The 13,574-nt window shown below is 40.9% G+C and overlaps 1 protein-coding gene across 1 annotated transcript in view; it reads left to right on the top strand.

The window, feature by feature from the left end:
• GUCY2F (guanylate cyclase 2F, retinal) overlaps window positions 1-13,574 on the top strand; it is a 109,896-nt gene that overhangs the window by 41,535 nt on the left and 54,787 nt on the right. Inside the window, exon 8 of the mRNA XM_016944344.2 lies at window positions 10,188-10,277. Within this exon, the coding sequence (XP_016799833.1) occupies window positions 10,188-10,277 (90 nt within the window). The remainder of the gene's footprint in view (window positions 1-10,187; window positions 10,278-13,574) is intronic.

The following is a 13,574-nucleotide window of genomic DNA, read 5'->3' as shown; positions in this document are numbered from 1 at the left end:
CACTCTCAACTTCAACAGTAACTACAAAGAAAGTCCAAAACAGGACAGAATGAGTTTTTAGATTGTCAACCACATTGGATTTTTCAAGTGAATACTCTTCTCCATTAGATAAATAATTGACAGGGATCTTACTATGGTTTGAATGTGTCCCTCTCAAAATTCAGGTGTTGAAACTTAATGGCCAATGTGATGGTATAAAGAGATGGGGCCTTTAGAAGGTAATTAGGCCATGAAGGCTCCTCTCTCATCAATGGAATTAAAACCCTTATAGAAGAGGATTCATGCAGTGTTTGGCTAATTTGCCCTTCTACCTTCTGCTCTGGGAGGACACAGCATTCCTCCCTTCTGGAGGGTGCAGCAACAAGGCACCATCTTGGTAGCAGAGAGCAGCCCTCACTAGACAACCAAACCTGTTGGCACCTTGATCTTGGACATCCCATCCTTCAGAACTGTAAAAAATAATTTTCTGATCTTTATAAATTACCCAATACTAACAGACTAAGACAGAAATTGGTACCAGAGCAGTGGGTTGTTACAAAAAAATACCTAAAACTGTGGAAGTGGCTTTGGAACTGGGTAATGGGGAGAGGCTGGAACACTTTTGAAGGGAATGCTGGAAAAAGTCTTGATTGCTGTGAGTGGAGTGCTAAGGGAAATTCTGGTGAGGATTTGGAAGAAGAGATGAACTGTATGGAAAGCCTGATTCTTCTTAGAGATTACTTAAGTGGTCGTGAACAGAATGACCACATTGGTAAAAATATGTACGTTAAAGACCATTTTGAGGAAGTCTTAGATGGAAATGAGGAACGAAGTTGGAAAAGAAGCCATTCTTTTTATAAATTGGCAAAGAACTTGGCTGAATTATGTCCATGTTCTCGGACCCTGTGGAATGTAGAATTCGTGAGCAATGAATGAGGATTTTTGGTGGAAGAAATCTCTAGGCAGCAAAGCATTCAGGGTGCTGAATAGCTTAACTGCTTATAGTAAGAAGCAAAAAGTGAGAAATGACTTAAAGACAGAATGTATTTAAAAAAAAAACAAGGGAATCGGAACATACAGAGTTGTAAAATTCTCAGCCTTGCCATGTGAAGAATGAAAAAGTATGCTTAGGAGAGAAAACCAAGAGTGTGACAAAAAAAAAGTTTGATAAGGAGATTGGTATGGATAGAAGGAAGCCAGATGCTATTCATCAAGATGACGGGAGAATGGGAGAATGACCCCAAAGACATTTTAGGGATCTTCAAAGCTGTCATGTCCATTACAGGCCCAGAGTGCCGGGGCCTTGAGGGTCAAACTGGTTTCAAAGTAGAGGCCCAGGACACTGATGCGGTCCAGGGCACCTGTGAGATCCCAGGGCTTGCTGCCTGGGGCTGACTCAAGTCTCTGCTTCCCATATTTCAGTGCAGGGCTCTTTGGCCTTTCCAGTTGTGACTCAGCTGGTCCAAGGTGTGGCTTGGCCTACTGCTCTGGAAGATGCAAGCCATAAATCTCGGTAGTATCCACGTGGTGCCAACTTTGCAGGCTCTCAGAGTGCAAGAGGTATGGAGGCATGGATACATCCATCTAGATTTCAAAGGATGTCTTGTACAGCTTCAGGACCCAGGCACAGACTTGCCACAGGGGCAGGGCCACTGCAGAGAGTCCCCATTAGAACAATACCCAGTGGAATTTTGGGGTCTGCGCCACCGCAAAGAGTCCTCACTAGGGCAATACTCAGCAGAACTGTGGAGTCAGGGCCACCACAAAGATCCTCCACTAGTACAATGCTTAGTGGGGCTTTGGGACATGGCCACCCTTGACACCCCAGACCTGTAAAGCCACCAGAATGCAATGCCAGTCTGGGAGAGCTGCAGTCATACTGGCTCCAACCTGTGAGAGCTGTGGCATGGGTTGCACCCAGCTAAGCCATGAAGGTGGAATCCACTGGGGCCTTGGGGGCCCAATACCCACCCCAGTGTGTCTGGGAATTGGAACATGGAGTCAAAGATTACTCTCAAGACTTAAGACTTAATGTTGTTTGTTTTGTTGGATTTTGGACTTACTTTGGACCTGTTACCTCTTTCTTCTTGCCTACTTCTCATTTTTGGAATAGAAATGTTTATCTTGTGCATATCCCACCATTGTATTTCGGAAGCACATGATTTGTTTGATTTCACAGATTGATGTGATGATATTAAGATGTGAGGACATTAAGAGGTAATTAGGCCACAAAGGCTTCTCCTTTGTGAATGATATTAAGGCTCTTATAAAAGAGGCTTAATGCAGCCTTCAGCTAGCTTGCTATTCTGTATTCTGCCATGTGAAGACATAGTGTTCCTCCTCTTGGGAGAGGATGCAGCAACAAGGCATCATCTTGAAAGCAGACAACAGACCTCACCAGACCACCATACCTGCTGGTACCTTGATCTTGGACATCCCAGCCTCCAGAACTGTGAGAAATATATTCCTCTCTTTATAAATTACCCAGTCATAGGAATTCTGTTATAGCAGCACAAATGGACTATAGGCCTTCAACACCAACATTGGCATGGTGTATGTTTGTTCAGTCTATGTGAGGGCTTTGACTCAAATTAGTGGCAGGAAACCTCTGGATCTTGCCTTGGACTTAATTCAATCAAAGAGGAGAACTGCTTCAAATGTAAACTTGAGGTATTGGGGAATTGTCAGCTCTACTCTCTCAAAGACCTAAGATAGGGTAATCAGATGGCTTTTGAATGTCAAATGGAATGAGCTGATGGCTTTAGAAATGTATTGACACCTCTGGGATTCTGAAGTAAATCTCCATAACCTTGGTTTTTATCTGTAAAATGAAGGGTTGAACTAAGTTCTCAATCTTGGTTGCTTACTGGAATCTCCTTGGGGAAATTTAAGAAATACCTGCTCCCAGGCCCCACCCTCAGCAATTCTGATTCAGTTGGCATGAGGTGGGGCCAGGTATTGGTATTTTTTTAAAGTTCTCTGATATGTGCAGCCTGGGTTGAGAATTGCTGGTCTAACAGACCTCTAAGGCCTTTTCTGGCTGAATATGCTATCATTCTCTGATTCTGTGGAATAATTTATGTGTTAAATTGTGGTATGTTTTACTTGGTGGGGCTGGAAGGTTATAGTGTAGAATTGAGAAGGGGAAAAAATAAACATCTGTATGTAACTGGCCTTTAAGAGTCTGTCAGATCTTTTCACATTTTGGAAGGAGGCAGAGAGCTAAGTTAGTTCCCAGAATGACTATTGGTCAGTCAGATCATGAGTATTTCTAAATGGTGTAGGCCAAATCGTGTAGGCCAAATGGGGACTTTGTTTTTACAAAAGGAGGGTGTTATGAGAATAATACCTACACGGTGAAGTCAATATTAGGCTGATGGCAGGGTGTGAAGGAAGGCAGCTGAGGCTAGAAAACTGGCCTGACTAAAGAGGACTGACTAAAGAGGTTAAAGAGGACTCAAAGAGGGAACATAAGCCAATCTAATTAACAGATGAAACAAAGAAGTAGTGTGTCTTCTGAAACAGTACTCTATTAGGAATGTTTTAAAGAAGACCCATTGTCTAGTTTCTGTTTAAAATAAATCAAATTTTCTTTTTTTTTTTGCTGTTATTTCATTATTGTTTATTTTCTTTTTTTTCTTCTTTTTTCTTTTTTTATTATTATTATACTTTAAGTTTTAGGGTACATGTGCACAATGTGCAGGTTAGTTACATATGTATACATGTGCCATGCTGGTGTGCTGCACCCATTAACTCGTCATTTAGCATTAGGTATATCTCCTAATGCTATCCCTCCCCTCTCCCCCCACCCCACAACAGTCCCCAGAGTGTGATGTTCCCCTTCCTGTGTCCATGTGTTCTCATTGTTAAATTGCCATCTATGAGTGAGAACATGCGGTGTTTGGTTTTTTGTCCTTGCGATAGTTTACTGAGAACGATGATTTCCAATTTCATCCATGTCCCTACAAAGGACATTAACTCATCCTTTTTTATGGCTGCATAGTATTCCATGGTGTGTATGTGCCACATTTTCTTAATCCAATCTATCATTGTTGGACATTTGGGTTGGTTCCAAGTCTTTGCTATTGTGAATAGTGCCGCAATAAACATACGTGTACATGTGTCTTTATAGCAGCATGATTTATAGTCCTTTGGGTATATACCCAGTAATGGGATGGCTGGATGAAATGGTATTTCTAGTTCTAGATCCCTGAGGAATCACCACACTGACTTCTACAATGGTTGAACTAGTTTACAGTCCCACCAACAGTGTAAAAGTGTTCCTATTTCTCCACATCCTCTCCAGCACCTGTTGTTTCCTGACTTTTTAATGATTGCCATTCTAACTGGTGTGAGATGATATCTCATTGTGGCTTTGATTTGCATTTCTCTGATGGCTAGTGATGATGAGCATTTTTTCATGTGTCTTTTGGCTGCATAAATGTCTTCCTTTGAGAAGTGTCTGTTCATATCCTTTGCCCACTTTTTGATGGGGTTGTTTGTTTTTTTTCTTGTAAATTTGTTTGAGTTCATTGTAGATTCTGGATATTAGCCCTTTGTCAGATGCTGGCAAACCGAATCCAGCAGCACATCAAAAAGCTTATCCACCATGATCAAGTGGGTTTCATCCCTGGGATGCAAGGCTGGTTCAATATACGCAAATCAATAAATGTAATCCAGCATATAAACAGAACCAAAGACAAAAACCACATGATTATCTCAATAGATGCAGAAAAGGCCTTTGACAAAATTCAACAACCCTTCATGCTAAAAACTCTCCATAAATTAGGTATTGATGGGACGTATCTCAAAATATTAAGAGCTATCTATGACAAACCCACAGCCAATATCATACTGAATGGGCAAAAACTGGAAGCATTGGCTTTGAAAACTGGCACAAGACAGGGATGCCCTCTCTCACCACTCCTATTCAACATAGTGTTGGAAGTTCTGGCCAGGGCAATCAGGCAGGAGAAGGAAATAAAGGGTATTCGATTGGTAAAAGAGGAAGTCAAATTGTCCCTGTTTGCAGATGACATGATTGTATATCTAGAAAACCCCATTGTCTCAGACCAAAATCTCCTTAAGCTGATAAGCAACTTCAGCAAAGTCTCAGGATACAAAATCAATGTGCAAAAATCACAAGCATTCTTATACACCAATAACAGACAAACAGAGAGCCAAATCATGAGTGAACTCCCATTCACAATTGCTTCAAAGAGAATAAAATACCTAGAAATCCAACTTACAAGGGATGTGAAGGACCTCTTCAAGGAGAACTACAAACCACTGCTCAAGGAAATAAAAGAGGATACAAACAAATGGAAGAACATTCCATGCTCATGGATAGGAAGAATCAATATCGTGAAAATGGCCATACTGCCCAAGGTAGTTTATAGATTCAATGCCATCCCCATCAGGCTACCGATGACTTTCTTCACAGAATTGGAAAAAACTACTTTAAAGCTCATATGGAACCAAAAAAGAGCCCGCATTGCCAAGTCAATCCTAAGCCAAAAGAACAAAGCTGGAGGCATCACGCTACCTGACTTCAAACTATCCTACAAGGCTACAGTAACCAAAACAGCATGGTACTGGTACCAAAACAGAGATATAGATCAATGGAACAGAACAGAGCCCTCAGAAATAACGCCACATATCTACAGCTATCTGATCTTTGACAAACCTGAGAAAAACAAGCAATGGGGAAAGGATTCCCTATTTAATAAATGGTGCTGGGAAAACTGTCTAGCCATATGTAGAAAGCTGAAACTGGATCCCTTCCTTACACCTTATACAAAAATTAATTTAAGATGGATTAAAGACTTAAATGTCAGACCTAAAACCATAAAAACCCTAGAAGAAAACCTAGGCATTACCATTCAGGACATAGGCATGGGCAAGGACTTCATGTCTAAAACACCAAAAGCAATGGCAACAAAAGCCAAAATTGACAAATGGGATCTAATTAAACTAAAGAGCTTCTGCACAGCAAAAGAAACTACCATCAGAGTGAACAGGCAACCTACAAAATGGGAGAAAATAAATTAAATTTTCATAAGAATTGTCATTGGAAGACCTGGAATTTCCAGATAAGGTGCCCGGAGTAGCAGATATAGCAAAAGACAGGTTTAGGACATGCCATCACGTTGTACTACACTCACACAAATTCACACTTTTATTGTACACACAGATGCATAACCTTTGGAATTCTGTGTGAAAATCAGCCCTTATTTCACAGATAGCCTTTGAAATGTGAAAGGAAAGCCAGATGAGCTGACTGCCAGGCAGAAAGAGCTGTGAATGGCAGATGCAGTGGGGACATGTCAGGATCTGCTCTAATAGTTACAGTCTGGGTGAGATGGGGTGTGGTGGGCAGCAGTGTAACCCTGACACATTCAGAGAGAACCCACTGAATTCATCTTCCCTCTTCTTTTTTCTGACTACTTTTTCCTCTTTGCTTCTCCCTGTGTTTTCCTCTGTCTCATCTTTCTCTCTCTCCATTCATCTCTCTTTCTCAGATCATTTTTTCTGTCTTCTCACATTCTATATCCCTTGTAGCTCTCTCCCTGCCCCCTCCCTTCCGTCAACCATCTTTTCTTTCTTATCACAGAATCGCAGATCGTCAGAGCTAAAAAATCATCTAGTAAGTCCAGAAATCACCTAGTAAGTCCTAAAGAATCATCTAGTAAGTCTAGCTTTATCAGTGAGGAAACTGAGGCTCAGGCAGATTGAGTGGCTGTTCTAAGGCCACCCTTGAGTTTGAAGCAGGGCCAGGTCTAGGATCTAGTGCTCTTTCCCCTTATTAATACACCGTGGCTTTAGTTCAAAACTGATGGACTTTAAATTACTTCTAAAAAGTTTAGTGAATAGAGTTTGATGTTTCTTGCTCTTAATTAAAAAGTGAGTGATGAGTGAAGTATTTTATCATTCTCTCTTTAAAGAAAAAAACAAAACAAATAGTGCATGTGTGGTGAAGATAAAACTTGCCCATTTCTTCCCTTTTCCTCATTATTCATGAAGTAGAACGCACACAGACTCAATAAAAATTTGCTTACAAAGTTTGTGATAATTATTTAAATCTTAAAACAAACACACACAAATCTCCCAAACCAAAGAAAGCCCAACGAGAGGAAAGAGCAACAAAGTAGGAGATGGAAGACCTTGGGTCAATTTGCGGCTCTGTTACTACCTAGTTTTCCGACCTTGGGACAGTCACTTAATCTCTTAAGTTTTCAGTTTCTTTATCAAAATATGAAGGGATTGTGTTATGGATACCTATGACCCTTTCCAGCTCTCACAGTTGTTGATTTGGCATGAAAAAGCTCTGCTTAGCTGCTCGTGGCACTTAATAAACCAGACAGAAGGCTAGCCCATGTTTGCAATAGGGCTGGCTCTAGGAAGAAGGTATCAGGTACCAGGTTTGAGGCAGAGTCAGGACTGCGAGTACTGATGTTCAGGTTGTGTACTGCAAAAGGGAACTACATCTAAGAGGGTAATATTCACATTGTAACATATGCCAATTTATGCGTGAGTGGTACCAAAGTGGGCACAGAGATTCTGGCTTCCCAGCCTAGTTCTGGAATGAGGTGGTAGAAGAGCCTTCTCACATCTACATCTATACTGGCACTCCCAGCTATGCACATACACCATCACTGGTAAACTCATGTGTAGCTGGGTATGTACTATCTTGACTATGTTCCAGAAGTTTCTTGAGGTTGCTTTTCTCTCCTGCCTAATATTCTCAGAGGACCAATTTCGACTTCTCACCCCCTCTCCTAAAGCCTGACTCCAAAGGTGACAAGGAGGCCTCACTGGGCAGATAGAATTTGGTGATGTGCAGAGCATCCATGCTGCTAGTGGAATGTGCTCCCTGGTGTCTGGGGGATGTATCCATAAATGAGAGTATGGTACTTGTATGTATACAGCCAGGGTGTGCTGCCTAACATCACAGGGCTGCCACAGGCTGTATGATGATATACTCACAAAGTTAAGATTTTTTAAATTTGAGAGAAAATACCCTTTCTAACTAGCACAAAGATGCCATAGTGGCTAGCAGTGACCATGGGCTCAGTAACATAGCTGCAAAGGTGCCGGGAAGGGTTTTTTGTTCACCAGTCTTTCCCACACATAGGCTGATTCCATAAATTTTCGGTTAGAGTTTTATTCTTTCAGCTTAATATGTAGCCTTTGATCCCGCTAAAGGGCAAAGTTCTCTGAAGGGTAAAACTTCAAGCTTGTGTCAGGCCCTCCTGACTTCTGTGAATGACTTTTCGATCCCTGACTGATAGCAGATTTTGATGAAGGAAACGTAGTAAGAGGTAAATGAAGAGAGTATGAGTGAGGAGAGTTCCATAAATACGAGGAAAAGGCAAAGGCTGGGATGGTGGGTCACAAATTTTCACCTGTATTAGCGTCACGTGGAGGGCTTGTTAAAACACAGTTTGCTGGACCTCACCCCTACTACGATTTCTGATTTCGTTAAGTGTTGGGTGGGGCTTGAGAATTGGCCTTTCTAACCGGTTTCCAGGTGATGCTGATGCAGCTGGTCCAGGGACCACACTTGGAGATTTACTGGATCAAATGCTTTGACCATTCTGCTGCAGGCAGGCACTGATCCGGTACTACCCTTCTGAACTCTCTGGGCACTGAGCCTGGCCAGTGCAGTTTTTTTTTTTTTTTTTTTTTTTCCCAGCTGCTGAAGGTCTCTGAGGGCCATTTCTTAGTTAAAGGACTTTGAGCTCCTTGGCTAGTAAATGCTAATACAAAGTGCTGGCAGGTAACTCGGAAGCCTGCAGCTTCCATTAGCCTTTGCCTCTGGCAGGTTTCCAGATGCGGTGCCATAGCCGGATATATTCCTTAATAAGAGAGTGGTTACACTCTTTTTTTTTTTTTTTTTTTTTTTTTCCAGACAGTCTAGCTCTGTCGCTCAGGCTGGAGTGCAGTGGCGCCATCTCCGCTCACTGCAAGCTCCGCCTCCCAGGTTCACGCCATTCTCCGGCCTCAGCCTCCTGAGTAGCTGAGACTACAGGCGCCCGCCACCACGCCCGGCTGATTTTTTGTATTTTTAGTAGAGACGAGGTTTCACCATGTTAGCCAGGATGGTCTCCATCTCCTGACCTCGCGATCCGCCCGCCTCAGCCTCCCAAAGTGCTAGGATTACAGGCGTGAGCCACCGCGCCCGGCCCGGTTACACTCTTATTTTTGGAATTTGACTGCACAGTGCCCTCTGCTTTATTATCTCTACTTGATGACAAGTTGGTGCAGCCCGAAATGGAATCTCCAGGCTATAGGTAATGGATGTGAAAGCACTTTGAAAAGTAGAGAGCATTGTGCAAATGTAAGGCATTATTACTATTATGGAGAAAAAAGAATCTATATTGATATATTTTTTTAAAACAATTTGGGTTGGACGGAAACTAAATAGGGCTTTATGACTGATGAATCCTTGAGGCTATGCACGTAGAAAAAGGTTATCTATCAGGCGCTGGTGTTGAAGTGAAAACAATAAAATAGTTGTTGTTTTTAACTTGACAGAAGCCTTAAAATAGCAGTTTTTTACTTAATAAGTCAGAAATAGACTTTTGGAAGACTCTAGATTACTCACATTACTATGGTAGTACATTGAGCATTCAAATAAAAAATATTTAATCTAGATTTAAGCCAATTGGATTGTGACTAAAGCATAAGACAGCCCCCCCTCCATACACACACACGAATGGCCTGTCCCACGAGAGAAAAATGGATCAAGGTAAATGCAGGAAACATTTGCTGCACTACATCTCCCACCCTACATTTCCCTCCACAGACGCCTCAAGGCAGTGGGAATTGCAACCACTAACTATCACCATTAATCGCAGGGAACCTGGTGCTACATCACTTAGCTATGAAAAAGTGAAATGACCTAGCACTTCCTGCAGTTAGTTAAGAAAGGCTTTGCAAAGAGTGGTATCATTCCGTTTCTGGAGTCTACATACTTGCAATTGTTTCCCTGTCTTGGGTAACTGTAATTTTTAAGTTTAACTTCTGTGCATGACCTCATTTCAGCTCAGAATGCAGAATGTCTGTGAGGTGGAGGGTGGGAGAGAAGGAAAATGTCTATTTGGATTGCTGGTATAGGTATAAACCCTTTATGTGGAAGGGACATTTTTCTAAAACTGCTGGCAACTAAGTTTCATCACTATTCGTTCTCCTCCTTTTCTTTCTAGGGTGATTGGGTGTGGCTGAAAAAGTTCTCCCCTGGAGATTTTGGAGACCTTAAGTCCATCACATCAAGAGCAAGTGATGTGTTCGAAATGGTATGAGAAACCTTCGTTTATGTAAATTCCCACTAAAATAAATCTGTTCTCCAAAGTAACTAACATCAGAGCTGTTTAGGAAGACCCCTTAACAAATCAGTGCAGGGAAACTGCAGGGTTGCTAATGGGTTGGTATGATCATATCATGCAATGGCAAAGGTATGTGCTCTGGAGTCAAAGAGACATGAAGCACTCAAATCTCGGCTCTACCATGTAAGAGCTGTAATAACTTGGGCAAGTCATCTAAACTCCCTAAGTCTTAGTTTCCTTATTTACAAAAGGGTTATATTAATGTCTACCCTTTAGGTTGGATGAGGATTTTAAGAGACAATACACGTAAAGCATCTTGCGCATTTCCTGGCACATAGCTTCTTTATCAAGTGGTAGCTATTATGATTATTATCAAGTAAATATCCCATCATCATTCCAAATCTTCATTTTCCAGTCACCTGGTAATTTCTATTTGAAAAGTGGTTATTTCCCTAATCCCACTAATTATGTTCAAGGAGTCCTTGGATGGCTTGCTTAAGAAAGCAGCCTGTAGATAAGGCAGGGATACTGATGATCCTTCCTAAGCCATTTTAAAATCTTGGCTCCTCCTTAGACTGAGTCCATACAAGACTTGCGAATCCTATCTTGGGTCCCTTCAGGTTCTTGAAAGTGCGATTTTAAAAGGCAATCATAGATTGCTCTACATTTATGAAGTGAGCAATTTCAAATCATTCCAACAAATCTGAATGAGGCAACTGCTACTTCCAGAGCACTGAACAAGTGAGAAAACAAAGGAAATGGAAGACATGTGGCCTGTGGAAGATAGGACATGCCCTATAGGTTAGGAAGAGATGTTATGATTTGGTATTTTTCTTTCTTTCTTTCTTTTTTTTTTTTTTTTGAGCTGGAATTTCGCTCTTGTTGCCCAGGCTGGAGTACAATGGTGCGATCTCAGCTCACTGCAACCTCCGCCTCCTGGGTTCAAGGCGATTCTCCTGCCTCAGACTCCTGAGTGGATGGGATTACAGGTGCCCACCACCATGCCTGGCTAATATTTTGTATTTTTAGTAGAGACAGGGTTTCACCATGTTGGTCAGGCTGGTCTCGAACTCCTGATCTCAGGTGATCTGCCCGCCTCAGCCTCCCAAAGTGCTGGGATTACAGGCGTGAGTCACCGCGCCCAGCCAATTTGGTATTTTTCTTACATGTGATTGTAATGCTTGGAGATGAAGGCAAGATAATGAGACATGAGTCCAGAAGGGGGATCAAGGTCAGAACTAAAATAGACAATTCTACACTGGTTTCGTAATCCAAATTATGGTGCCAAAACAGGCCAAACCTGAGACAGCTGATACACTAGAAGTATTGACCCAAGGTAGAGTGTGTCCATGACATCTTTTTTGGGGTAGTTTTTAATTTTGACATAATTTCAAACCTACAAAAAGCTTCAATAATAATTCAAAGATTCAGCAATTGTTTACATTTTGCCTAGTTGCTTTTTATTATCTATTTATATATTTATGCACATTATTTTTCTGAGCCATTTGAGAGTAAGTTGTAGACCCTATGCCCTTTTACCTCTAAATACTTCAGTGTGTACTTCCTAAAAACACTACAGTATAATGATCAAAATCAGAAAATTTAACATTGCTACAATATTATTATCTAAACTACTTCCCATATTCTAATTTTACTAATGGTCTTATACAATACAGCTAATATTCCCACAGGTCAGTTTCCAATCCAGTCTCACACATTCAGTTTGCTGTCATATCTTTTTAGTTGCTTTTAATCTGTAACGGTTTCTCAGATTTTCTTTGTTTTTCTTCATTTTGATATTATTGATGAATTCAGATCAATTATTTCATGGACTGTCCCTCAATTTTAGTTTGCCTGTGTTCCTCAAGATCGATTTAGACTATGCATCTTCAGCCGGAATACTACAGAAGTTATGTGTCTTTTTCAGTGCACTTTATCAGGAGGCACTTTATCAGGATGATGTTAATCATCCCATTATTGGTGATGTTAACCTGATTACTTAATTTAGGTGGTGTCTGCCAAGTTCCTCCACTGGAGAGTAACTGTATTTATCTCATTGTAATTAATACATAACATTGGGGGAGATACTTTAATCTATGTAAATATCCTGTTCTTCATCAAAGTTTTACCCAATAATTTTGACATCCATTGATAAATGTCGTATTCCATCATTGTTTCTGCATTTACTGGTTGACATTTTATTATAAGAAAGAATCTTCTCTTCTTCCTCATTTATTTATTCATTCAATTATTTATATCAGTGTGCACATATGGGTTTTTATTTTATTCAATTAGTGTCTATAATATTCATATCAATCAATCTGCCTATCTAAAACCATAAATTCATACTAAACTCTCTAATTCTAATCCAGTGCCACAGTGTTAATTCCGTTTCTTTTTTAACTTTTCCATATTTGTAATTTCCTTCTCTGACAGTGAAAAAACTGCCTTCCCATTATCCTCATGACATCTGTTTATGTGTTTCCTTCACTGACTTGTGTGGCCATGTCAGGTATAGAGTGTAACTCAAACTTAGAGAGAAAGCCAGGATTTTCTAGAATTTACCATGTAGATGTGCTTTAATGCTTTTTAGTTGAATGCTTTTTTGAAGCTGGAGGTGGATCTGATCATACTGTCACTGTGAGTCCAGCACTGCCTTGACTACTTATGTGTATTCATGACCTTAAAACGTTAGGGCTGGGTACCAGGATCCAGATGGAAAGCAGACCTTTGTGAGCCAGATATAGAAAGGAGCAGTGCACAATGGGATGGATGTCCATGAAAAACAAACAGCTGGAGTCAGAAGGCCACAGAGCTGATAATTTTCAACATCTTTTAAGATCACAACTTCTGCAAAATTGCGTGCAGGAAAATTAGGCTGTATCTCTTAGTCTCATGTTCTTCCCCATAATGTGGAACTGATTGGCATATTCCCTGTACTCCTATAAAGGCAAATGGAAAGTATCCTGGAGTTCTTTAAAGGAAATTCTCAGTTGTTAGAGAGTGTCTCTTTCTTTAAGAAATGTGAAGAGAAGGAAACTGCAGTTGCTGTGAAACGAAGTGTTTACTTTGTGAAAAAATATTTGGGGCCATTCTAGAGCCTCTATTGAGAATATTATCTTCCCTGTAGCCATTTCTTCTCCAGTGGGGCTGTTATTATGCCTCAGTACCTCAAGATCATGACCATGTGGTGAAATTGTATCCCCTGCTTACTGATGACGCTTCCCAAACAATGATTCTTTTGCCTTTGTTAAACACATTCACAAG

Source organism: Pan troglodytes, chromosome X (genome assembly GCF_028858775.2).
Source record: "Pan troglodytes isolate AG18354 chromosome X, NHGRI_mPanTro3-v2.0_pri, whole genome shotgun sequence".
Taxonomy (NCBI): domain Eukaryota; kingdom Metazoa; phylum Chordata; class Mammalia; order Primates; family Hominidae; genus Pan; species Pan troglodytes.
The sequence above is the reverse complement of the archived record's forward strand: the minus strand, read 5'-3'. Positions and strand labels throughout refer to the sequence as shown.